General features: G+C 41.0%; 1 protein-coding gene across 1 annotated transcript; it reads right to left on the bottom strand.

Moving 5' to 3' along the window:
• Positions 1-220: 220 nt before the first annotated feature.
• Positions 221-25454, bottom strand: OLFM4 (olfactomedin 4). Its single transcript, XM_065743980.1, has 6 exons — positions 25374-25454; positions 23216-23287; positions 18414-18566; positions 12232-12444; positions 11183-11336; positions 221-2233 (listed from the first exon to the last, which is right to left on the bottom strand). Exons 1-6 carry the CDS (start codon positions 25452-25454, stop codon positions 1443-1445), a joined length of 1464 nt encoding a protein of 487 aa, XP_065600052.1. The 3' UTR covers positions 221-1442.
• Positions 25455-27594: the final 2140 nt, after the last annotated feature.

Here is a 27594-nt window from a genome sequence, read left to right as displayed (position 1 = left end):
TTCACATGACTATAGCACAGCTGAGATTCTTTGAATTATTTTTTAATTAAAACAAAGCTAGTTATTTGCATATTGCTTTTGATTATCTGAAGACACAAACACATTTGCAAACATAGCAGAAGTAAATGAATAATGTGAACTACTTTCTTCATCATGGAGTTCCGGATTTTCAGCTTGTTTTCTGATACGATGAAGGTAAGACATCGGTACAGTACACACATTCAAAAACCATTTCCCACCAGCCATTTATAAAACAAACACATATCCAACTAGTTTGACCAGACTTCTGTTTTCCACAAGACCACTTGCCTTGCTGTAAGACAGAATTACACAGGGAATGAATTGGACCCTACAGTAACAAGGCTCTCAGAAATCCAATTGCAGAATGGCAAAACTGCTGAATAGAGGCACATTAAATAACACTCCTGTCATTTCATGGCAATGCATGATATATATATAATTGGGCTGTGGCCAATAAAGTCAACAGAAGGATTTCAAACAGCTTACAAGGGCATAAAGGAAAGGAAAAGCGTATTTCTTGCATTGCCAGGGAAGAGGAGCCACAGTGACCACAAAACATGGCTAGACTGCAGTAAGACCATCCCTAAGGCCAGGCCACTCCATAAGGAGTTGTTAAGGGTGACAAATTGGACAGAGAGGAGGACAGCAAAAGCAGTGATGCAAGTCTGTCCCCACAATCACACCAGGAAGCCTGCTTGCTGCTGTGGCAGCTTGGGAGAAGGCTGAGCTGCTGAGAGGCAGCCACGGGCATGGCAGCTGCCCCACTGCATCAGCTCTGACAAGGACAGTGAGCTCTGTGCTGTCTCAGACCCACAGCCTCCTCTTCCCTGCCCATAGTATGCTTTGAACAGCAAAGTGTGTTTCTATTCCCTCTCCTGAAGCATTGAGCCAGCTTCTTCTGCATCCACCCAAGAAATGGGTTGTTGTCTTCAGACCAAGTTCTGCTTCCTATACTATTTTAAAGTTAATTTGCTGAGGCCTCAGTTCATCTCGAAAAAGTTCAGTGGAAATTCATTCTTGGTTTCTGCGTGCCTTGTCTATGTTACATAAGTGCCCATCAGTGGTCTATTAGCTTCTCAGTCAGTGAATAGCCTATGCCCATCAATTTCCATGAGCAAAATGTACTAAGTCTACACTGTAAATCTGCCCTTAGAGGCAGGACAATTTTAAAGCACCAAGCACCAATAAACACCAATCAAAACCCGAGGAACCCAGTACTGCCAAACACGATGCCATTAATATAACTGATCAGGGTAGGTAATTCTTTTAAGGAGAGTAATCAAAGCAATATATGTAACACCCAGAAACACAGTACCTCAGACTAGACTAATGCCATAGTGTTGATAGCATTGTCTAAAGGCATATCAGATCTCTTATTTTAGCTGCTGCCAGTTTCATGGAATGCTTGTGTCACTGAGATGCTAAAGCTGAAAGATCACATCGTATCTTAGAAGGTAACCATCATTGTAAACATACAGTCTCTGATCTGCAGGACTGTAAGCAAGACTCTGGATTGTTTCTAAATTTTTATCCATAATGACACTAACACGACCTTCTTCACCAGTATTTGTGTCATACATGTAGAAGATTTCCTCTTTCCTAGTGTTTAATGTCCTTGTGGCATACAGAATGCCACATATCATGAAAGCATTGGAAACAGATGGCCTGTACTGTCTAGTCTGCCAAGTATTTAGCACATCAAGTGTGGTCTCATTGAGTTTGCTAATCACAATGTTGCCCATGCTATTTTCTGTTGAATATATTACCCACAACCCATTTTCATCCACGGCAAAATCTATGTCTTGCCACGATACACCTGCATATGAGAAACGGTTACCAACAGCAGCAGAGGGAAGGGCCTTACTCAAAACTACACTGTCTGTATTTATATCATACTTGGCTATATTTGATGAACCGTAAACATGATAGTAGAAATAATTATTATAAAGAGCAGCACCACTTCCTTCCCCATATCTTAGTCTTCTTTCATACATTGTTTTATACAGCAGCAAATCATCAAAGGAACCATAAAATCTAAAATATTCAAAGTATCTCCCATTTTCCAATGGTGCAACCCAATAGATTTCTTTCTCAGGTTTGGAGGGAGAATAATCTCTACCCCAGGAACCATATTTGTAGGAAAATCCTTTCCAGTTCAGCTTTACAATATAGGGTTGGCTAACGTTCAGCAGTCCACGATGAATGCAGCTACCTGTAATGAAAGAGAAAAAACAGGTTTTCCAAGCCGTCATTAAGGGGGAGGTTTTGTACAGCATAGTCTCTCCAGTGTGCTTACTAGGGATTAGCTCTGAGGCAAAGCACAGACATAAATGCGTAATTTCATATGTAAAAGAGCTCCTTTTGGACCAAGGAGTGTTTCAAGCTGACTTAGAAAGTTGATTTAAAAAAAAAAAGGAGTACACATAATTACAGTAAATACTGTGAGAAGAAAAAAAAAAAGAAAAAGACAGGGACATTCATCCTCAATTAAGATTATTTTGAAGAAATTAATAACCTACTGCGCCATTCCAGACAAGGGACATATTTGATGTGAGGTGCACTTGGAAATCCCCTGGTAAATACAATTTCAGAAGCATTTTAGGTTATTTTCCACCTCAGTGAAACAGAAACTGTGGGAGATGAGAAAGAGAAACATCTGATTTCTTTGTATTTTGCTGAGGAGGGGTAGGAAGAAGAAGCAGCAGTAGTAATTTCAAGGCCCCATTTCAGATTAGCATTCTACTGTCAGAATCACAGTTTTGAAACAGTGCATCACAGCCACATGGTGCCTTCCACCTCAAGCTCTCAAAGAAATCTGTAGGCAGTATCAATTACAGCCTAGGAAATGTAGATAGACATCATTCCTAGTTTTCATATCTAGCAATTCTAGAGAGCCTAACTTCAAAATGTACCAGAATAGTTCTATTTTCCATACATCAACTATGAAAACATCTTCAGAAACATGGAATTTTTTTTTCCCATTTTGACACCCAAAATATTTGACTTTTTTGCACCTAAAGAACATGTGTGCTTTTGGGATGAACAGAATTTGTTCCACATTTACTAGGAACAAACAACAAAGTGGAATGAATATTCAATGTTGATGAACAGTATTTGAAACAAAAATGTCCAAATGTATCTACAATATATACTTCTAACGAACAACAGTGACATTCCATTTTCCTGATAAACTCTCAGCATCATCAGCCACTGATGGAAAAAAATCTCCACTCAGAAATTTTCATGCACCTTTGGTAAGTCCAAAGCTGCCACTGGCAAAATCAACATACTTTTTTCAGGTGTAAATATTAGTATTTTATTCAGCTGCCACAGAAATGTCCCACACTTTCCATTGCAGAGATGTTCCACCTGTGGGAGTCTAAGTAGAAAAACCAAGTGACTGGAACTAGCTCCCAGGCTTAAAGGTACCCAGAGACGTTCAAGAAACATTTAGACATCGTACCAAGGGACATGGTTTAGTGGGGAAATATGGTTGGTAGATGGACAGTTGGACTGAATGATCTTGGAGGACTTTTCCAACCTCAGTAATTCTATGCTTCTATGATTCTGTGAGGTTTCCCAATTCAGCAAGGTGCTCAGCCTTCCTCCATAAAAATGGAATATGTATCACTAGAACAGGCTCGAACTTCATGTTTCAATTAACTAACAGTTAATGGCACAACTGTTTGGTGTTAGGAATCCCTCACAGCACAGGAACTTCATCTACCACCAACTGTGGTATCAATAATTAAAGTCAAACTTATCTTCTGTTTTTAAGGATTCTTCTGGGTTCCATGTCACGATTGTTTACCACTTGAATGAGAAGAGCTGCTAGTTATAAACCCAGCCTTATGAGGGAACATCTAGAATAATAATAACCTATGTCTCAGAGCAAAAAAAAAGACAGAGAAATAACAGAGCAAAAACTTCTATTTGCCATCAAAGCTGGCCATTCCTACCAAAGGGTAGAGTATAATTATGAAAATAAATTGAAAACACTTGAAGCCACTGCCAGAAAAAGCCTATGTATCTTGCATTCAAAGACATCCTAGTCTTATTCCACAAATAGAAACGTGGAGAGAGACCAGACTAAGATACACTCCTTCAAAAAACACTCGGAAACAAGATATTCTGTGAAAAGTGAACCATAGCAAATGTCAAAAGATCCTTTATAGAGGTAGGAGAAGGTGCTCTTCCCTGGGGCAAGGAAATCTGTGATCTGATTGTCCAGGCAAGCGGGTAACAGTTGTGTCAATGTGGAAAGTCTGTTTTGGCAGTGAAGCTCTCCGTGTCTACTCCTTTGTCAAAATGTAGTATTTACCTCTTTCCACTACAAAACACACAGTCATAAAACACACATGCTTTGCCTGTGCTCATGACTTGAGTGGACATGTGATTCACCTTCAGCATTCTCACAGTCTCTGAGGAAAGTGGGAGGCATCTTTATATTAAATATAAATCACTGTGCAGAGAGAATCCTCCAAGCCACACTGGCATCTCCCTTGAGGCCAGCACCGAACCCTGGAGTGAGACTGCGTGATGGGTGCCCAGCTTATGGCAGAAATGCAGAGAGAGTGATGCATGTTGTGAACAACCTCGTGCCATCCCCCAGTCCGTTTTAAATCCTGAAATTCAGTCTGCTGAAACATGTGATGGTCTCGGTTGAACACTCCATGCCACCAAGAATCACAGCAAATCAACATTCCTGGCTCTGAGAAGATGAGTAGTTAAGCATGCACTTAAGTGTTTCACAAAGGATGAAGGCCTGGAGCAGAAAGCTCTTTTCCAAATATAGAACACCAGGAAGGCATTGCTGTATGGCCAGCCAGGCTGCATCTCTGGAAATGGCACATAGCACGGCTAGTGACACTGCCTCAGCACTTGGCACAAACATTCATGTTTGGAGGTGCTTATACCTCAGCTCATGCAATGGGAGAAAGCTAAAGCAGAGAGTGCAAAATGGCTTGCAGCCTGCCAACTCCATGAATCAATTCAAATTGTTTTTCTTATAAGTCTATTACGTATTGTTACCTCCGGCACAAGGGCTTCTTTCAGCTGGTGACGAATATATTACTGTGATTAAATCACAATAAACGTATCTCAGAAGTAAATGGTTATTAAATGCTCCAAATCTCTTGATTTGTTTAGAAAAACATAGCACCAAAGCTTGCAGGTAGTGAAGCACTTCTAAGCTCATCTATATGCGACCTCAAATAATTTTTCATGTCATTAAGCAGAACACAATTCCAGATTTATTTTAATAATTCATACATTGTTTCATAAATAAAAAACAAACGTGTGTTCAGCAGAGAGACCTTTTTTTTACAAAAGAAATAATAAATTATTATTTCTTCCCTTAAAGAGATCCCTCTGCTGAACACTTGTTTGGTTTTTATTTATGAAACAATGAATTATTAAAATAAAGTTAGAAGCATGTTCCCTTTTAATGACATCAAAAATTGTCTGAGCTTTCTATACAGCATGTGCTTGATTCTGATTTCCTTGAAAACTCTCCCAGATTTTTCTTTATTTTTTAATTTTTTTTTTAACCAGAAAACTCAGTGGTAGTCAGGGGGTGATTTGTCTTCTGCACAGGTTTGGAAGAACTCACTGCTGTTTATTCAGTCTAACCTTGCCTCCCTGTCTGGATCTTTTAGGGAAAAAATGCACAAAGGAAACAAAGTGTCACGTACTTTTGTAAATATTAGAAGATACTTGAAATACATTCATATATATTATGCAAACTTTCATGTATTTAACTCCGTTTTGGACTCTTTTAGGCTACTGATAAATTAAGTCCTGGTATTTTTGCCTTCCCTTCTTTCATGCCTGTGTAGCAAATAGAGAAGGGCTAACACAGATACATACACACAGGTATCTTCTGCTCCCTGCATAAAGAACCAATATCTCAGCTCAACTGTTTACTAGGAGCTGTCATTCAGAAGTCACAACTGAAAAGAACCTGACTTCACTGGCTGATGGGCTGCAGAACTGAGCATGCACAGAACATCCTTTTGAGTCTTGTTTCTCCAAGTAGCTGCGTCTAATTGCAGAAGGGAAGGGACCACATTTGTGGGACACGCATTTAAAGGAACTCCCATGAGGGGAACAGAGACCATCAGCAGGCTGGTGCTTCACTCTCATATGTACTCCCATGCACCAGATATGCATCACCCCCTCCCAGTAGATCATATCATAGAATCATAGAATGGCCTGGGTTAATAAAAAAACCTCAAAGATCATCTAGTTTCAATCCCCTGCCATGGGCAGTGTCGCCAGCCACTAGACCAGACTGCCCAGAGCCACATCCATCCTTGCCTTCATTGCCTCCAGGCATGGGACATCCACAACCTCTCTGGGCAACATGTTCCAGTGCGTTACCACCCTCTGAGGGAAAACACTTAACCCTAACATCCAATCTAAATCTCCCCCATCTTAGTTTAAAACCTTCCCCTTTGTCTGATCACTATCAACCCATGTAAACAATGGTTATGCCTGCTGTTTATATGCTCCCTTCCAGTACTTGGAAGGCCACACTGAGGTCTCCCTGGAGCCTTCTCTTCTCCAAGCTAAAAAAACTATGAACCTTTCTTCGTAGGAAAGAAATGTTAAGGAACTGGGCTTGTTTAGCTTGAAGGAAGCACATAAACAGGAGGAGAATGACCCACTGCATCCAGATACCATCTGTTACTATGGCTTGAGACAAAGGAGGCAGAGCTGCACAGAGAAAAACTTTGCTATTTATTTCTCAGTAACATGTAAACCCACAGACAACTCAGTCTTCACCAGTACCAATGAGCATGGACTCAGACTAAGGGAGCTGCAGTCAGCATAGGCATAAGTTTACAGCATCTAAAAGGACTGGAGAGCTCAAACTTGTCTGACCTGCCTTCAGGGATCTAAAAATTCAAGACCCTCTACAGTGAGCGGAGGCACGGAAGCACGTGTGTTGCCAAGGGCAGTTAAGACAGTCCTGGAGAGGAGGCAAAGCCCATTTCCTTTTGGGTACCTGGTGGCATCTCTCTCTTTCTGTATGGACATACTTGTTCCAGAACACAACCCAAGACAGTTCCCAAAAAACAGGTGTCTTGAGGTTGTGTAGGAGGTAAAATTTAAAGTAAAAGTGAAATTGTTCTAAAACTTCAATGCCTGAGCTTCAGGATTAGGCTACATCGAGTCTTCCTGCTGGTAAGAACTATTCACCAGTAACTTGAAATTCTTAATTTCTTAACATACAAAAGTTGGGGAGGGTGGAGGGGGAAAAGCTTTACTCTATTTTTTCATTATTATTGCCTTTTTTTTTTTTTTTGCCTTTGAGTCTTGTTTGACTCACTTCTCCCTGCTGCCTCTCTCAGATCGTTTCAGTGAGATGTGACAAAAAATCTGCTGCAGAATCCTCAAAGTACCATCATGGGGTTCTTTCCTTTCTATATTTGTCCTGACACAGCCAGATGAAATCAGCACAAAGGAAAAAACAAATGGATAAATATTTCTTCCCACTGGACTGTGCAAGAGAGAGAAGTTGGGCCCTGCTGCAGATAAGAAAGTTAGTGATGATGATGAGGATGATTAACTATGTGTTTACTGATCCAATTTCAGATACCCACACCTCCAGTTGGAAGACTGAGCAAATGAAGACCAGAGATTTCCCTCAGATACATTATTTGAGAAAGAGAGGCTGCTCATTCTGGAAATAAGGCAGCAAAAGCCTTAGGGGACAGAGTCAGAGGGGCTGTGTAGTACAGCACTGAGAAGCAAGAAGCTTTAATTAAACTTGCCTTTAGACTCATAGTCTTAGACAGCTTGGGGATTATCCAGGCTCTCACTGGTTCATACTGCCTACCCAAAATATGCAGGAGAAAGCAGGAAGGAGGAAAGAAAACGCAGTCTGAAAACAGGACAAAGAGTCAGTTTAATACAAACATTATAAATATAATATGAACTAAAAGCAGGGCAAGGCCAAATGGTTTGGCAGGAATTCAAGGCATTCAGGCTTGCAAAGAAAACATATGGAAATTATGGTCAAATGCTCAAATGAGTGCTGGACAGCTTTGAAGCACTAGGTGTGAGCATCCATGCAAATGTTTCAAAGTGACCATCTAGAAAATGCAGCTCTCTCACACACTTACTCCATCTCCCCAGGCAATAATGTTGTTCTACCACCACTTGTTTCCAGATACAGTCTGCAGTACATAGTTGCTCTACGAAGTCTTTGCCAATTAGGCACATAATGTCACGAAATTCTAGTCCTGCATGGATTAGCAGTGATGTGATTCTATATAACACTCAAGTTATCTGTAGAGTTGGCATCTCCAGTGATTAGGAAACTTGCCAGCCCTCCACAATCTGTCTGCTTGTCCATTCTGCCAGCCTTGGAATCATAGAATGTCTTAGGTTGGAAGGGACCTTAAAGACCATTGACCTCCAGCTCCCTTGCTGTAAGCAGGGCTGCCACCCACCAGACCAGGTTGCCCAGGGCTCCATCTAGCCTAGCCTCAAACACCTCCAGGGCTGGGCTCAGAGAGCACCTTTAGCCCAGAGGTGACCATGACAATACACCCACACACATCTTCCAAGCCTTCTGGGTTTCCTGTTACTGGAGACATGAGATGAACTCACAGATGGTGCCAAAGGATGTCCTTAGATGATGTCAGTGGTGATAACTCACAAGAAGTCACCACAGCTATTTAAGTTCTAGTGATAGGACAAGAGGTAATGGCCTTAAATTGCACCAAGTGAGGTTCAGTTTGGATATTAGGGAAAGTTTCTTCTCAGAAAGAGTGATGAGCCATTGGAACAGGTTGCCCAGAAAGGTGGTGGAGTCACCATCCCTGGAGGTCTTCAAGAAACATGGAGATGTGGCACCAAGGGACATGGTTAGTGGGCACAATGGTGATGGGCTGATGGTTGGACTAGATGACCTTAGTGGTCTTTTCCAGCCTTAGTGATTCATACTACCTAGGGTTTGGACCTTGTAGGCAATTTTGTTCTCTGTGGCTCCCACACAGTGCAGTAGCATGCAAAGATACCTGAGCCATCTGGCACACCAGTCAAGACAAAGACAATGCTAAAGCAGTATCAATTTGGTCCCAGATAAACTCTGTCCACGTCATCACCGTGCCCTGGGAAGCAATGCTAATTAATTCTGCTATAGTCATAGAATCACAGAATCATTAAAGTTGTCAAGTCTAACCATCAGTCTATCACGACCATGTCCACTAAGCCACGTCACTGCAGTCAGCCTACACAGCTACATTTATTCCACCCCAGAACTGTTGACCTGTTCTGCACATGACCTGCCTATCTGTGCACAGAGCTGCACTGTGAAGTGCAGACCTCCCTCTTCCACTCTGTGAAAGCTCCACAGACACTCACGTCAGCCACCCAGGCATAAAAGCAGCTCCTGCCTCTATCATTCATGGAAGGACACAGCATTCTTGTTCCAGAGCTCGCTACTTTCCCACCGAAACAAAGGTTTGCTGTAGGCTTGAAGATAAAGAAGCTGTTTCTTTCCACACACCGTCACTCACAATAAATCAATGAGACGTCCTTCAAATACTTTTAAAACATTGCTTGCATTTTTTTTTTCTTTTCATTGTAGCATTTTAAGCCTCTGCTGAGCAGCAGAAGGGCCTTGAAATTTTGCTGTGCAGATTTTTATTTCAGCTTTTTCTCCTGCCTGATCCCCAGACAAGGTGCTACTCGTGCATCCTACCAGGGAAGCGCAGCAGCTGCCTGCAACTCCATAAAGCCCCGAGGAGATGACAGCAGGGATGCTGCTAATCCATGGAAAGCTTATATTTCTACTAGTTCCAGACTCTCACCTTTTCAACAAGACACCTGAACTTGCTGACCCAAATGCAATGAGAGGTAAATGCTGGTGGGTGCAAATAAATGCATACCTCATATTTTATGACCTTCCTTGCATTTAACCTCACTGATTGCTAGCTACCTTATGTGAAAAAAGCAGGATTCCTCCCCCAGGTATTGTGTACAATAGCGTGCTTACTCTTTTACAATACTCTGTCAATTGAAGCCCTTGTGTATAAAATACTCAGGGGATCAACACAGCCTGATAAATCCTACCATCTGTTAGCAAGTGGAAAGCTTGACCCAGCACATCTCAGCTCATGCTTCACAAGCAGTATGCTCCAGCATATCGTCAACTCAAAATTCCTCAGACTGCAGTTCACTTGCAATGTGATTTTTCAAACTGAGCATAGGCCAAGACAAAAACTGTTCCAGTTGTAATATAATTACCATATGTCTTATGACAGTTGATATGTTCTAGGATGAGAGGGAATGGCTTCAAACTGTGCCAGGAGAGGTTCAGGTTAGATATTAGGAAAAACATCTTCTCAGAAAGAGTGATGAAACATTGGCCGCCCAAGGAGCTGGTAGAGTCAAAATTCCTGGAGGTGGCACTGAGGAACATGGTTAGTGGGCATGTTGATGATGAGTCGATGGTTGAACTAGGTGATCTTAGTAGTCTTTTCCCACCATAATGATTCTATGATTCTATTATGAGCTGTGCTTTAGGAACCACAGATATAAGCTCCAGAATGCAACATTCTATTTTTAAAAAGACTTAAGTCCTACTTCCACTGAAATCAATATGAAAACTCCCACTTATTTCCCTGAAGCCAGAATTCCTGCCTCAAAGTTCTTGACCTTTTGATTTAGAAGAGCCTTTTGCCTGTGGGGCAAAAGTATTCATGCAAAGCCACCTTTGTCAGTTTGTATACCAACAGCTTTAGCACATCAGTTGTTGCTCATAAATTCTCAAGCAGCTTTAGAGCAAAATTGCCATGAAACAAGTCACTTTCACAGGAACTATTAAAAATCAAAGCTGGTCTGATAAAAACTGTTTCCTACATTTAAAAATAAATAAATAATAAAAAGAGGAAATTGTTTGGAAAAGAAATAGAAGTTATGGGAAGACACTCGCTTTTCACACTACAGGTGAGGGGAAGTTTACAGCTTTCTCCAGCTGAAACCAATTAATGTGTCTGCAAGAGTTTTTTTCTCACTTTCTTTTTCCTCTTGAACCTGCTGATGAGACATTAATAGCTTTCTGATCAATTTTTCAATACTGGGTAGTATCATTACAATTGTTTCTAATGCTCATGGATTGCATTGCTCAAACAAGACAAATGCTTACCTGGTGGGAAAGAAGGGGGTACTACAGTAATGTTTTTGCTCTCTTCACACTCTCTCAATTGATTCTGAAGAGTCGCAATTTGTCGACGTATTGCGAGGATATTGTTTTTGTCCATTGATTCTAGTTCATTTACCAGTATAGTTAGATTCATGATCTAAGAGGGGAGAATAAAAAAAGACAAACATTTTATATTCCTTTCAACTTTGTTTTATAGATATTTGTAAGCAGGTTTCATCACATCACAGAAGATGTTTTTAAGGAATCGGCCCTATTCTGCTGGCCTTACATTTCCAACAGTGCAATGTGATCTGCTATGACACTCAGCTCTATACTGTAATGCAGAACAGTGTTATTTTATATGTTGTGTAAAAATATCCAGTAGGTCCTAAACAAATGCACACTACTGTGTGTGAGAAAGTCCTTATTCTAGTCTCAAAAAGTATCTTGAAATTTTTTTTGCAGAGATAAGTAATGTTCTCAATCACCTACTTGGTGATCTAGAGGACAATGGAGAAACTAACGATATTTCATTTTCTTGCAAAGCAATTATTCTCTCTAGGTGAGTGATTAATTACAATTTTGAAAATGTGATTTATGGTCCACTGGGAAGGTGACAGTCTTTCCCATTTCTTGATTTTGTATTGATTGGGTCACTGCCCCAGCAACCAGAAGCTAATTTTTTAATTATCTAAGTTAAAGCATAGAGGCTTTGAAGCATGGGTGTCAATAAATTAATATATGTTATAATAATTTAAAGTTCATATGCTCAGTACTATGCAAAAATAATCTCTTCCAGGCAGAGGGTTGGCAAAAATAAAGAGGACCCCATTTGTTTGGGTGGGGTTTTTGCATTTCTGTATTCTACATTAAGGAAAAAGACATTAATAAATTTAAGGTCAAGCTTGTCTTTAATTTATTCTGATGAAATACTAAAATAATATCACTGGCTTCAGTAAAGATAAGCTACATTTCCTCAACCTAAACACTAAAGAGAGAATAGACATTCTGCATATTGACGACCTTTTGGCTAATTGAGATTCTAGCGGTACCTCCAAATATATTTGATCGATGATGACGTTGCTCCCAACAACACTGGATTTCAGCTGAGTGACCAGTCTTTCTAGGTCATTGATTTCCACTTTCAGTAACTGGAAGTCCAGTTCTGTGTAAGATATGCTGCTCTGTTCCATATGCTCCACTCGGATGGTTATATTAAGAATTTGCTGTTGATACAGTTCAATCCTTTTTGAATATTCTCTAACCTTAAAGAAAGTGGGGGGGAAAGGTATATATTCAGGTCCAGGATGGCAAATATAGCAAGTAAAATAAGCCCGTTTGACATACTTATCACATTCCTGAGTACCCCATATATAAGGTACACATACTTGTTATACTTACTCTTCACACAAACTATGTAAACAAAATTATCATCCCATACATAAAAAATGTAAAACTTAACCCTTGTTTATTGCTGGCAGTTCCACATAGTCCCCTCAGGAATGCCTGGGGATAAGTGAAGGCAGAATTCTACTCAGAATCTTCCCTTTTTTTTTTTAATCCAATGCCAATATTGTCTCTGTGAGTTAACTTTATCCTCAGTATGCCAACATCCTACATTGGCAATTTTTTTATGAGGAAAGCTGAAGTGCAAATCTCACAAAAGCAACCCAAGGAAGGTGAGAAACACAGTGAAGGGTTTCCACAGTTTTCAAATTTACTTCTTATTAATTCAAAATCCAAATAGGATTTTAACCCGTGTTACATTTGAATTGCACCAAAAGTTTCTAGAATTGGTTTTTGTTTTATCTTTGGGGGTAGGGAATGTTTAAACACAATGTCGGAAATCAAATTGCATTTAAATGAAAGTGAAAATTTTATTGCAGGCTTTAGCTAAATTAATTTACATAGCAGCCTCTTCAGCCCTTGAACCATTAAACAGTTGTCTGGGTGAATATGTTTTCACACATATATCTGCTGAGGTAAAGGTCACACAAATGCATTCGTATGCAGAATTAATACTGTAAGAATATTGTATAGACCTGGAACATTCCTTTGAAAATTTAAGTTCCTTTAAATTTATCACTTCAGGGGATTTTTCTCCCATACGCTTCATAGAAGCCACGCATTTTTTTCCTTTAAGTCAGTACAATTTTATCACAAGAGTTAAGCAGGAGTCAATGTGATTAGTTCATTGCACCAATAACTCTGTATTTATATCTCAGCTGGTATTTGTAGTTTAAACCCCTTCTCAATTTCCGTAAATATTACATCTTCAATTGAAATACTTTTAGTCTCTATCCTGTCAATCACTCTTGCATTATCTTAATGTTTTTCCCCACTGCCTCTGGAATAACCTTCAAAATCCTGTCAAGATGTGAAGACCATGGATTTGCTGTTTCCCTCAGTCTCTGAAACTGGAAGGCCAGCAAACACACATCAAATAAGTCCATGTAATTTTTTGCTGAATCTTTTGTGGTCAGAAGAACATGCATGGGAGCTCGTGATGGACATAAAGGATCTTTTAAGATCACAAGATATCCACAGAATTGGTTTAAAGGAGAACCATAAATGTCAAAGATCCCTTTTTAAAAGTATCATTTTCAGTATCAGCATAACTGCACTGTAAATCTGAAATAAACAGGCATGCCTCCACAAGCTGCAGCAGATGCGCCCTGACTCATAACACTGGATGTCCTAGATCTCCCAGAGTAAGCTTAGGTAAAGAATAACTTGGGTATTTGTTAATATTAAGGATAAAAATTGACAGCATATAAAGACCTAGCTCCTCGTATCTGGCTGGAAAAGAGGCAGCTGGGATTCCTTGTCCAAGTTGTCACCATCACCTGTTAGGAGGGAAGATGGACCTTGCACTTTCACCAGTGACTGAAATCAGACTGGAGTTGGAAGATATCCTCCGAAATAGTTTTGAGAAAAAAATCTTTAAAGGTCAGTGCCTAAACTGTATGTCTAGATTTTGCAGACCAAAAAAGAAAAAGATACAATTACATTCTGAGGAACATCAAGCTGGTCCGTGTCTGAACAAAATTGCACTGGTATGTGAAACTACAACTATCATAGAGGTATTTGGAAATCTATCTAGGTCCTATTGGTCCACTAGGCTATAACTAGTCTATTTTTAGTCTAATAATTAGTCTATTATTAGCATAATAGTCCAAGGGGTTATTAGCTCTTCCCATACTTCATTAATATTACCAACATTATTATTATTATTATTATTACTATTACTATTGTTATTGCTATTATTGTTCTGTGCAGACCAAGCCTGCAAACAACTGAAATAGACTCTTGGAATTGATGAAAGCTACTCATTAGTGAGAATGAATTTGAAGCTTTCTCCAGGGTCCTGAGTTTCTGATCAAAGCACTGAGGGCTGGACCAAGGCATACACTGTTATTTCAGCCCTGATTGCAGGGTGCTGCAAGGCACAGACTGGAAATTCTCCTTCCACATCAGACTGTCTTCATCCAGACAACCATCCAGGTCTTTCAAGGGCATGAACACTATCCTATGTAGCTGAGAGCTGTCCATGCCAGTTGATCCTGAACTAGCTCCAGTACTCTTCAGCACTCTGCACAGCCACACCAGCATTTCAATGGATTTAAGCTCATAGGACCCCAAGCTAATTGTTAGACAAATGCAGTTTTCTCAGCAATGCTGTTTTAACAGATCTATACTGTTTTTGCAGACAAATCCAGTACATACACTGAGCATTGCAGTGTGCTGAGTGGACGTTCCAGCCTGACCACATCTGGCTCAGGGGTTTCTGTAGCTGAAAAATATCAGTTGAGAAAAAAGGAACATGGTGTTGCTCTGTTGCTTGGCAGACAGATTGAAGCAGCTTGTAATTCCTGCTCTCCTACAGTATCTGTGTGCTAGCAACTGGCTGTTGTCTCCTGATGGACTGGCACACATATTCTGTGCATGGTCTATGGTTAGGGACACAGACCAACAACTGGTACTGGCTGCTGTCACATTTGTCATAAAAGCCTTAAGTAGGGCTTAATGAGTGCATAAAGCTTGAAATAGTCCTTTATAGAAAGAGAATGGAGCCATGTGATGTATATGTAGGAAAAAAAGGGAAAAAAGAACTAGCTTCCTTTGTTTCTCCACCCTCATGGAATGAAAAGGGCAGGAAAAATCTTCAGTGCTCACATACTGTGTCATTTACCTGCAATTGGTATTTATCAAAACAGCTTTTGCAGCATGCAAACAGACACTTCTCGAGCATGTATTTGGAGACTACAGAAGGAGGAACTGAAGTGCAAGATAAAGATGCAGAAGAAAAAAAGTAAACATGGGTAGATGAGAAAGAAGTGACAAACCAGCAGTCCTATAAAGCCACTTGGCCTGGGGCTTTGGGCAGCTGTGACCTCCACAAACCCATAAGGAGCACAGCTGGCAAGCAGTCTGTGAGCTGACACTAAGAATTCCACTCCAGGTTAATCTATTTTGAAAATAGTTCTTCTTTGTGGAGGGTAGGAGTGCTTTTTTCTCCTGCCTTTGTTAAATGAGTGTTGTGACCATTGTGAGTTAAGTTCTGAAAGGTACTTTCTTTCGATCAAGTGCTGATCCATCCCTGTTCCTGAGGTGTCCTCACCCCTTTCTTACTGAGAGGAGCAGCCAATTCCTGCTTTGCTTTGAAAGGTTAATTTTCTTCTGTAATCATAATTATGCTGGCAAAGGTTGATGTGACAGAGGAAAAATTAGTCTGGTATTTTCAGCCTACAGTTTGCACTCATTTGGCGCATGAGAGCATCTCTTTATCTGCAAGCTTCTCTGCCTGCTGATTCTATAAAAGGACCCCCCTGCTTTTTTGAATTAGCGTACAATCAGGCAAAAGGTTAACAATTCAATCAGGCTGTTTATCTGGGACTTGTAGCACATGGAAAGCATCTATCATCATAAGAGGGCCCAATCCTGAAGCCCTTACCCAGGAAAACCTCCCAGGAGCTTCAAAGGGTGTTTTAGAAGAATGAATAAAGCACAGGCTTTCAGAATCAAAAAGCAAGCACTTAGTAGAAATCCCTTAGTAGAAATAACCACTGTGGTGAGACTAGGTTGAGCAATAAAGACAGACTGGGATCTGAATTGCCAGCAGAATTGCAGATGGCAGAATGATTCCCTAGAATTTTGTTCAGGATATTTTCTAATAATGATTAACAATGAGAATGAGGGTTTCATTTCAGTGTTCCACTATCTTCTTCTTTCTATGAGCTCTTTCTACGTGTCTTTCCTTTCTACAACCAAAGTAGTATATGGGACTGCACAAGAAGGAAGGTGAAGTATCTCTATGCACAGAGACTCATGCATTACAGGATCTTAGATTGTTCAAGCTCAGGTATCAACAGGGCAGTGGTTGACAGATTTCTCCTTTCTGCAGAAAAACAACATCATAAGTGAGATAATTTGCACACACACAGTTCCACCAAAATACAATGTTTGTTTTCATTTCTGACCCGAAGTGTCTCTCTGCCTGTATCACACTGCTATGTATGTCACACTTCATCTAACCAGATGCATTGTAACACTGCTTGGCTGATTGGTCCCGACAGGATGAAATTCAGTGAAGCCTGAGAGAGGTCAAGAATTGTCACTGTCTGCAGCTAGAACTGAAAGCCAAGGTCAGCATCTACACTGCAGTACACTGTTGGGTACCTAGAGACAATAGAGTTACACCAGTTTATGCCAGCTGGCAGCCTAGACATTAAAGTCCACAGCAAGAATTCAGCTTGCCCTGACTTTAAAAGTGAGTTTCAGGTACAAACTCAGACATCTAATTTCAGGTATCTATAGTAACCTGTGTCTTCCTATGAGCATGATGCTTGAACTCCCAATAGAGTCAATGGTGATTTGAGGTTGTCCACACAGAAAGATCAAGCAGCACTTGAGATGCTCTGCGGATCTGTGTGAGGCTGGCAGATATGCCACTCATCCCAAATGTACTGCTCTGAGGAGAGTTCCAGTAAGAGGCCAGTTCCACCATGGCAAGCAACTGGGACAGGTACTACACAAACACCATGAAGAATCACACCTCGTTTCTGTTTGGGAATCGTGGCCTAGCTCCTTTCCCAGTGCTATCAAATGCTGGTGGTGACCACAATGGGAACAGTGTGAAGACCTGAAATCTCAGTGTCTGTCATAGATCATTAACTAAGCAACACTTCCTTCCTGCAGGAGACCAAGTAACTCCTGTGCTTGGGGGCTTCTGTCAGCTTCTTCTGCCCCCCATATCCCCACTGACAGCTGAATCAGCAGCTCCAGCTCTTTCAAATCTAGTGATTTCAACTGATCTTTCCATACGGTCCTCTGCCTGTTGTTGTGGTGTTTTATGCTTAATTTCTTATCTGTTTCTGATTATACCAGAGGAGGTTTATGAATATTTATGGGTAGAATTTAGAATCTGATGCTGTGCCTTTTCTGCTGATTAATTCAAGGACACTTCATTCCTTAAGATGCCTGGTTCCTGAAGAAAATGCTTTCTGCTGGACACCTCAGCTGAATCCTGAATCTTTATCCACCATCAAAAGTCGAAGGCAGACTTTGCCCTCACAGGCAGTTTCCTCCATTGCACCACAGCATATTTAGGTCTGTCTGAGTTCCTAGAACTGGATCTGAATTTGTACAACAAGCAGCCAAATTAGCAGAAGGTGTGTTTTGTCTTTAAAAATAATACATAATTCAGCGCTCTCCCTGCCACAGCCTCAGATGTTGACATAGAAGTTTGTTTGTTGGATTGATTTTTAATCTCTGAAAACATAAGAGTGAGGGGACAAATATTCACCTACTTCCTCACTCTGAGATGTGTTGACCTTACTTCTCTTTCCATTCATTTCCCTCTTGCAATCTGGCTGGCTTGATACAAATCATAACACATGAAAGAGCAGGAAGCTTGCCTTCCTTCAGCTCTGTGTAGCAATCACAAACCAATAAAAATGAGCCCAAAGAGGAAAAATACAACTCTCCTTCCTAAAATGCCATACACCTCTAGCTGCAAAGGCCTAGGAAGGAAGCTAAGGATATTCAGATGTATGACATGCTACAGTGCCAGAGATTTGAGATTGAAGCACCCTTCTCCCTGTCATTACAGAGCCCTCCTTCCTGCTGTTTGAAAGACAGGTCACCGAAAAGTGCTGACTGCTGTACTCTTTCACAGGAAACCATTTTTCAGCAAAGATACAATTGTTGTATTTGTGAGGAAATAAGACCTTACTTGAGAAAGCTCTGTCTCAAATTTCTGCATAAGCATTGTGGCTATCACTTGCAATTGCTCGGCCTTCTGCACAGGAAAGGTGGTATCCGGCAAGTACACAGAACACTGACAACTTCCATGGTCATCCAGAGTGCCAGTCACATTGGCAAAGAGCTGCAAAAACAAGTCAATAATGGAAAAATGTTAATATTCTTCTCTAGAACCAATTGCTAATGCCTGACAATAATCTGACAATCATAGGAGCAACAACTTCACTGTTACATTTTTTTTCACCTTATTATTCCAAGGAATTCATATTATCTCGTAATTTCTTTTTACTCAGCCTTACAAATATTTCAGCAAAAAGGTTTAATGTTGATGTAAAGATTTAATCTTTGGAAAAACAGAAGCATATAATAGTTCTTACTTTCCCAGTCTACAACAGGTTACCCAGAGAAGCTGTGGGTGCCCCATCCCCAGAGGTGCTCAAGGACGGGTTGAATGGGGCCCTGGGCAGCCTGAGCTGGTGGGTGGCAGCCCTGCCCATGTTAGAGGGATGATCTTTGAGGTCCCTTCCAACACAAGCCATTCTATGATTCTATGAATCTTGTGGACAATTATCCAAAGATAACAAAAGAATCTTACCAGGGGGTGAGAAACCACGCAACAGCAAGAAAATAGTAACTTACGTCTTAGAGTTAATGCTCTGTTAATCTGAATTGAATTGATCAGATCATCTAGTTATTTCCACCCATAGAGCTGAAAACAATAAAATAGAAAATAGCAACTGGGATAGTTTTGAAGAAACGTGCTTTGTTTGAAATTTCTCAGCCAGTCCCTGCAAACAGGCATGAATTTAATCATCTGCTACTGAAAGGTGAAGAACTGAATATCCAGGCTCAACCTAACGTAGACACCTCTTTTCCTATAGTGTTGAACACCACCACACCTACACATCCCAGCACACAAATCCTCAGCCGTGGATAGCTTACACAACTATGACCCATACCATTAGCATGAATTCCCATGTCCTGGCTGTCTGTGTGCTCAGAGCATCACCACCAGAGCAATGGAGATGGTATGTGGAAAGGTCAGAGCTGGCAATTCATAGTCATGCCATAATTTACAGCCAAATCACATAGTTTTCTGTAAACACTGGGTTGAATTTAGAGCGTGCTTGGGGCAGTGAAATATTTGGGTTTTGTTTGTACGCAAAATGTTTGTCAGTTCATAAACCTATCATGAATTTATTAATAAATTTATTTGATGTTACTTTAAAATATTCTGGCACATACTTCAGTGCAGCTGCATATTTTAAAGCTAGAAACTTTCTCTTCAAATACACTTCTTTCTGTAATCTCTCCTCTTGCCTTGCAAAAATCCCAATGTTATTCATCTATTTTCTCATTCTCTCTCCTTCTTAAAAATAGGAAGAAGCAAACAACAAAACTATTAACCAAAAGATGAAATTTCAGTGCTTCTTCTCTCACTTCTTCACAGTGGTTTCAGTTAACTTCCTCTCAACCCAGCCAACCCAGAACACACAGCAATGGCCAGGAGCAAAGCCAAGAAGAGAGAAGCAGCAAGCAGGAATGATCCTAGTTCACACTTCTGGCAACCTCTTTCTGCAGCCATAACAAACAGCATGTGCCTCATTTTGAAAGAAATCATGAAAAGATGTTTCATCTGTGTTATTCAAGCACCATGGTCCTTAAAACTTCACTCCAGGCCAGACTACTGAAGATATTTAACATGAAAAGAAGCAGAGAAGTATCTCATAGGATTCAAGAATGTCCCAGCACATCATTTCTATTGATTTCCCTGCCAGATAGGTTACCAAAGCACTTCTGAATATCACACTGAAAACATACTGCAAACTAGTTCTGAGTAACTTTAAAGATACATCTATCAAAATGTAAACTAATACGAAGAATAAGTCCTAAGTTCTTAGGTCTTAAGAATGGGGTCATTTGTGAGCTTTTGCACTTCTGGTTCCTCTACATGGGCATGATAAGGATGGAACACTGCTCAGCAATACAGGAAAAGAAACAGGCAGGGGAAAAATACAAAGGAATAAATAAATATGGCTTACTGAGTATCTGTATGACTGTCATATGCATTGGCATACTAACTGTTGGGTGGAAGATCTTTATTTCATCCCTTCTGTATGAAAAACAGATATATATGTGTACATATTTTATATATGTGCATGCATATGCTAAGAGAGAGTATACTATACATAGAATAGCATAGCATGTACTATAGATATGTGTTTCTATATATATATAAGTGTGAAATACAAATTGTATATTTCACTAAACTACAGTCCTAATTATACAAAGCCATCCATTTTTTTTCTAGAGGTACAATGCTTATTCCATATGTCTAATAAACTCTTCATTAATTTACTCAAACAATCACCCAAAATGATCCTGCAGATCCAACTTGGGCATTCAAATTCCCTATGAAAAAAAATAATTATATGTTAATATTTGTGTTGAAAGAGAGCCTAGAGTTGAAGGCAGAGCTTCATCGTAGTCAGTGCTATTTATACACATGCCAAGAGACCGTTTCCCCAGAGGAGAACACAACCTGGACAGGGAAAACTGCTTCCACTCTTCCATTGACATAGCTAACTGTAGAATCATGATGCTGATGAGAAAAAGAAGCACTTTTTAGTTAGGATTACCTTGGGCCACGAAGCGCTTCAATCAAGATACAGCATCAGTAAAATGACCACATAGCAAAAACATCTTTCTTCATCCGATGGAAAAATGCAGAGGACAGGCTGTTACTTTTGATGGAGTTATGTGTTTTTTAAAGTTTAATAATTTACACTGAATCTTTAAATGAGTGCAAACTGTCCTAGCCTACAGGAAGGACTTGACAGCAACATTTCACAGTAAAACTAAACTGTTACATATACATATTTGAGAGATGTTCCTTACTCACATTCCTTTAATTTAATAAAGATACACCAAGAGCCAAGAGGTACCAGGTCTGCTGAAAATCAGAAAATGTATTCAGTTGCCTAAAATCTAAATTACAATTAAATCCTCAAATCAGCCTAGCCGTTTCAGTGCTTAATTTCCAGCTACATTGCATCCCAGTGGCATTCACAACTCTGAATTAGCTTCTCGCTCTTCCTAAGACAGAATGTGATCCACAGAAACCATATGTCAAGACAGGAGCCATTACAGTTGTGCAAGGAGACAGATGGGTTTGGGGTCCCAATCCTAACTCCATTTAACATTTTAAGCTCTCAATTGGAGGTGGAGATTTAACAAGAGGTTAATCTCACAAAAGGTTCCTCCATACATCCCACACTGGGCTAGCCTGGATGGTGAGAACCTGCTGTCAAACTGCCAACCATCTTTGACTTGAGCTGGAGCTGCGCTTTGGATAAACATTGTTCTTGATGCTTAGATTTCAGGACCACTCAGAGCAAGTGTGCCCTGAAGAATCAGCTCAAAGCAAACACATTACTGAGCAGTCACTGACATAGGGAGGCAGAGTCCAAATCCTGAAATCCACAGACCTTGGACTTGAGCACTGCACCAGAACTCTCAAAAAACAGGTTCAAATCCCTCTACAAGTAAAATGTTGAGTAACATTTGAACTAAGTAGAACAGGGAGAATCAAATTTTTTTCATTCTCAGCAATCTCTAGAGGAAACTTTTTAGAGGTGACAGAATACTGTTTCAAGGCCCTACTCTCATTTGCATGAGGAAGACAGAATTAAACAGAAGCCTTCTCCTTCCTCCAGGGAGGTCATCACCACCAAACTGTTTGAAAATCTGTCATCAGATCCCTGTGGCCCCAGCTGTTTCATTTCTGGGATGAAATTCAGTAGTCATTAGGGCTATATTGAATCATCTGTGACCAAAGCACAGAATGACATGGCAGCAACACTGACAATTCTGGGAATTCAACTCTTCATAGATCCTAGGGCACAGAATCACAGAATTGTAGGGGTTGGAAGGGACTTCCAGAGATCAAGTCCAAGCCCATGCCAAAGCAGCTCCCTAGACCAGGTTGCACAGGTATCCAAGTGAGTCTTAAACTTCGCCAGAGACACAGACTCCACCACCTCTCTGTGCAGCCTGTGCCAGTGCTCTGTCACTGCACTGGGAAGTTCTTACACACATTTTTGTGTTTGTCCCCACAGATCATGGAAAAGAGATTGGCCATGTCCCTTTGACTCCCACACTTAAGATATTTACAAGTGTTAATAAGATCCCTCCTCAGTCTTCATTTCTCAAGGCTGAACAGACCCAGGTCACTCAGCCTTTCCTCATAGGGGAGATATTCCATGCCCTTTATCATCTTTGTGGCCCTCTGCTGGACTTTTTCCAGGAAATCTCTGTCTTTTTTGTACTGGGAAGCCCAGAAATGGACACAGTACTCCATGTGAGGCCTCACCAGGGCAGAGTAGAGGGGCAGGATCACCTCCCTTGACCTGCTGGCCACACTCTTTTTAATGCACCCCAGGATCCCATTGGCCTTTTTGGCCACCAGAGCACACTATTGGCTCATGGCCAACCTGTTGTCCACCGGGATCCCCAGGTCCTTCTCTTCAGAGCTCCTCTCTAGCAGCTCATCCCCCAACCTGTACTGGCACTTGTGGTTATTTCTTCAGGTTCAAGACTCTACACTTGCTTTTGTTAAACCTCATCTGATTTCTTACTGCAACATCTGCGTAGTCAGACTTACCTGCATCAGGGTTAAGCCTCCAAGTGACTAAGTTGCATTTAAAAAATGCAAAACAACTTCTTAGCTATTCTATTTTCTGGACTTTATTGAACAGTAAGCAATGGTCATACCTTTGGGGAGGTGTACTGGCTGGTTGCCTTCTCATTAAGCTGAGTCAGATATTGAAGTGTTCTGATAGGAGCCTAAAATGGAAAGGAAAGCTTCTTTCAGTGCAAATTCCTGTGTTTGGCACCATCCCTTCTCCACCAACTAGCTGCCATCCTACAGCTCCAAAGTACTTTGGTTTTATTATGGGAGCCATTCCCAGAAACTATAAAATTAACTGGCTTTTCTTCTTGACTAGCATTTCCCCAAGCACAATGTCTCTTCGCAGACACCTTGTCCCAAAGATAGGCTACATGTGGCCAGTGGAAGCCAGGGGATGCTCAGCCTGCTCAGGAGGTGTGAGCTGTGGCTCTGACAGATAGATCTGGCAGAACTATGTGGCAGTCAAAAATGACAGTACCATGCCCCCCTGCCCTAAATTTGCAGACTGCTGTTCTTCCAGCAGTGACATCTGCTCCTGGCTGCCCAGCTTGCACGCCAGTCTTCAGAGCAGGACTTGCTGCCCCTTCACTCTAAGCCATCAGGCTGCAAGCTGTGACAGCTGAGACACGTGTCCCACTCTGCTTACAGCAAAGGGGACAGCATCATGCCATGGGGAGGGAGCACAAGGGGAGCTGACACGCTTCTCAGCTGAGAAGCTAATCCACCTGGGAGTCTTTTATGCAGTAAGACAACATACATTCCTTTTAATGTTCAGATGTGAACATATGTGCCTCCCTGTCAGGATAAAGGAGAGCAGCTGTCACCCTGGCATTGAGCATCCCTGGAGGTCTGCCCTGACTACACAGAGTGTGCTGAGGATGGTGTACCATAGTGATGAAGCATACTGCTGCCCACAGAAGAGTCTCACCAAAACCTGTGACAAGGTGGGAACTGCAGCAACACACCCTCAATGTCAAATGGTGTGACAGATGGAGCACCAAATGGGCTTCCCCACGGGAGGACATCCATTGCTCAACCTTGTTGCATTTCCCCAATCCCAGCCCCCATTCCTGAGCCAGGAGATGATAGGGAACTCCAAGTGGGCAGCAAAGGGTCACAGCATGAACAAACTTTTGTGGGACAGTTTGTCAAAGCAGTCCATTTGAACAACCATTTGAGTGTTCAGACATGGTGTGCAGCTAGGTAGTAGCAATTAAATTGCACAAATGCAGAAGCAGCTTTAAGCTAGTGAGGAGAAATATCTCCTATTTAAGTTTCCTCTCCTCAGTCCACATATATTTAAATCTTCTTGACTTTTGCAGCTCTCTGTTCATTACCCAGGTAAGTGCACATTCCAGGAGGTTCTGCATCCACTGCCTGTGTCCACTGCACTCCCAAACTTCAAAAAATGTAACTAGGTATTTCTGGTTGGTGACTGAGCCAGTCAAATCAAATCAAAAATTGTCACTAGGAGACAAAGTGGGAGTCTTCCTACTGTATAAAATTACTAAAAGGGAGCCTCTTGGGTCAATGTAAGACAAAATGTTTTGTTTCATTTGGGAATGCTTGAAAGTTATTTGCAAACTTTGTCTTACAAAAATTTAAGCCTAGTTTTAACTTAAAAGATAAGAAAATTAAACCACACAAAATCAAAACAAATCTCACTAATGCCATTTTTTACATATTTTCAAAGTTTTCTCTTCTCTTCTCCTCCCTGTTACTTTTTTTTCCTGTTTTTATGTCTTTGATTTGAACTTCTCTTGTGCACAACCAGATACAGTTTTAGGGGGAAGAGGGATACACCCCATTCAAAACACCCAGCATGGCTTTCATGTGCCTGGACAGCAATTATGACAGCAATCAAGCAGATGGGAAAGCCCCCGCCTCCCAGCTCCTTCCACATCAAAGATGTGTATCCTTTCCTGTTATAAGCCCTTGCTAATTAATTAGAAGCTACACAGAGCATTTAATATCCACTGAGATGCTCACTGGGAGATGCACTCATCTAACCAAAGGCAGAATTTGACTCTGATTTTAAACCCGTGCCTCATTTTCACATTTATTACCCAGTCCCTGTACATTAGTTGAGGGGAAGATGGAGAAATACTTTAAACTTTCTCCATGCAAAGATCTCAACATTTGTGTAATAACTTCCCAGCAGCCTGAAAAGATTTTTCACCAATCTGAACGACATTAGAAGAACGAAAGTCACAAAGCTTAGGCAATGAGACCCCTTCTTACCACTTCTGTTGATGTCAGCGTGGTTGCCTGTGCAACTGTGCCCTGCACAAGTAGCAGCAGAGCCACCTGTACGTGCTTCATCTCTGCCAGCAGATGTGACAGCGAGGGGAACAGGAGCTCTTTTTATCATTGGGGCTGGGGATTTCCCCCAGCTAAATCACAAGGAACTTGCCTGATATTTTATGTTTTTTGAGAATTGATGTAATAAAATCTTACAAGAGTGTCACGTTACTAACACACAAAGACAAGTTATTCACTGTCAGAAATTAACTGTCACCCAATTTCTTAACATGAAAGCGTTCCCACATGGTGCATTATCTAATCTCAATCATGGTTATGCAGGATAACAGGTGCTTATTTGCTACAGTGGGTAGTTCGAACTTCCTCTTAATGTAACTCAACCACAGAAATTCTCATAGATCCATCCTAAGTTATGCAGACAATACAGGTCTGGCTGGTCTTTATTCCTCTTAATAGTAACAGAGAAGAGCAGATCAGATGCGAATTTTCATGCAACAGAAACACCCTCCCCATACTTCAGAGATCTTTTACAGTAAGTTAAATGTGGGGTCTCAACTCTCACACAGCACAGGTGGGAAACAATTTCTTCCGATTGATATCTTGTACATTATCAGCATGTACCCATTAGTGCTTACTCATACATCAACAGTGTGTACCCAATTAAGCAATTGTTCTCTTTTATGGAGTCGCATGCCAGCAGGCCACAATAATTCACTGCCCTGTCTTTGAAGCTCTGATCTAGAGAGATAAAAAAAGGCTGTAGACAATATGTAGCATAGCCTCACACTTTCTAGCTGCAACTACAACTACAGCATGATGGGTAATTATTTGTCTGCCATCCCCAAGGCATCCAAACTTCTGCATGAGATTCACACTTCCACCAAGCGACCAGCTATCACCTCAGTGGAGTCCACTGTGAGTCCTCAACCAGCAAAATAGGGATTAAAATTACTCTCCAGACTTTGTCAATAATGGAGGAAATTAGCTTGGGAGGCATGTTTCAGTTGGCACAGAGATGTCTGTGCACTTGCAAAAGAATCCAAGAAGCCTCTAGACTCAAATGCGTTATCTTTCTCCCTTCTTGTCTCAGTGCCTATATCATCAATGCAGCATTTACTGTTTCCTTCTTAACTCTGTCAGACTTGTGTCTCCTCTTGGGTCAGTGGCAAATGGCTGTAGTAGTGCGTAAGTGGAGAGAGTGGTCAGGAGACCCTTATTTTCTGCCAACACTGGAATGGAGTGGTAAGGGCAGAAGCAGTACTACCTCATACAAAACCTGTCTCAAACAGCTTTCTTGTTACTATCATAGCATTATCAGCTCCAATTTATAAATGAAAAAGCTGAGGCTTATAGTAGATACATAGTAGAAAATTCTTCAGAGCAATAAAGTCCACTAAGGGTGACATGTTTTTAACCACAGCTTTACATAAATATAAGCCCCCAGATCGATTCATGAAGCTAGCAACAGAATCTTTTTTGAGTAGCTCATTTTGTAGGGCATGGACATAATCTGTTCTTGCAAAATACTTTTTCTTAGCAGCATTTTCACTGGAGTATTTCATGCTAGAGCATATTTAATGTAAGGTAGACAAGACCTGGGAGGCATGCAATACTGTCTAAGCTCAAATAACCAGAGCCATGGTGGTAAAGCAAGAAACTTAATCCAGGTCTCTTTCTCCCAAGTAATAAGCGATCTACTTTCCTGGAGTAAATCACAGTCTTTTGAAGGGAATGCAGAGGCCTATGCTATAATCAGTGTCTTTGAAAGGGCTCAGGCCCTGAGCCTCCATGCACAAGGAGCAGAAAGGCTCAAATCAGAGCAAATATAGGATACTAACCATCCTCTGACAACACAAGGAAAACATTTTGCCCCCATCCAGACCACAGTTCAGGTGTAAACCAGCACATATGTAATTCAGACAACGGGTAAGTGATCATCTGGTATTGCATAATCACCACTTCTTTCTCAGTCTGTCTCTTGGTGTGATTAACTAATCTTCTTCAAACAAAACTGAGGGACATCCTGGAAACAGATCACACCCAAAAGGTGACACTGATGGGGTTTAGATTCTTACTAATCCTTGCAGGTCTTAACCAGCCCTCCAGTGTTGTCCCATTAGGTCTTCCTTTGACGAACACTTCCCTTCCTTGTCCAGAAAATACTCTGGTGGGCTGCAATCCAAGTCTCAGGTATTTTCCC

Source organism: Cyrtonyx montezumae, unplaced genomic scaffold, assembly GCF_038088225.1.
Source record: "Cyrtonyx montezumae isolate F1298 unplaced genomic scaffold, pur_monq_1.0 scaffold_3, whole genome shotgun sequence".
NCBI lineage: Eukaryota > Metazoa > Chordata > Aves > Galliformes > Odontophoridae > Cyrtonyx > Cyrtonyx montezumae.
The sequence above is the reverse complement of the archived record's forward strand: the minus strand, read 5'-3'. Positions and strand labels throughout refer to the sequence as shown.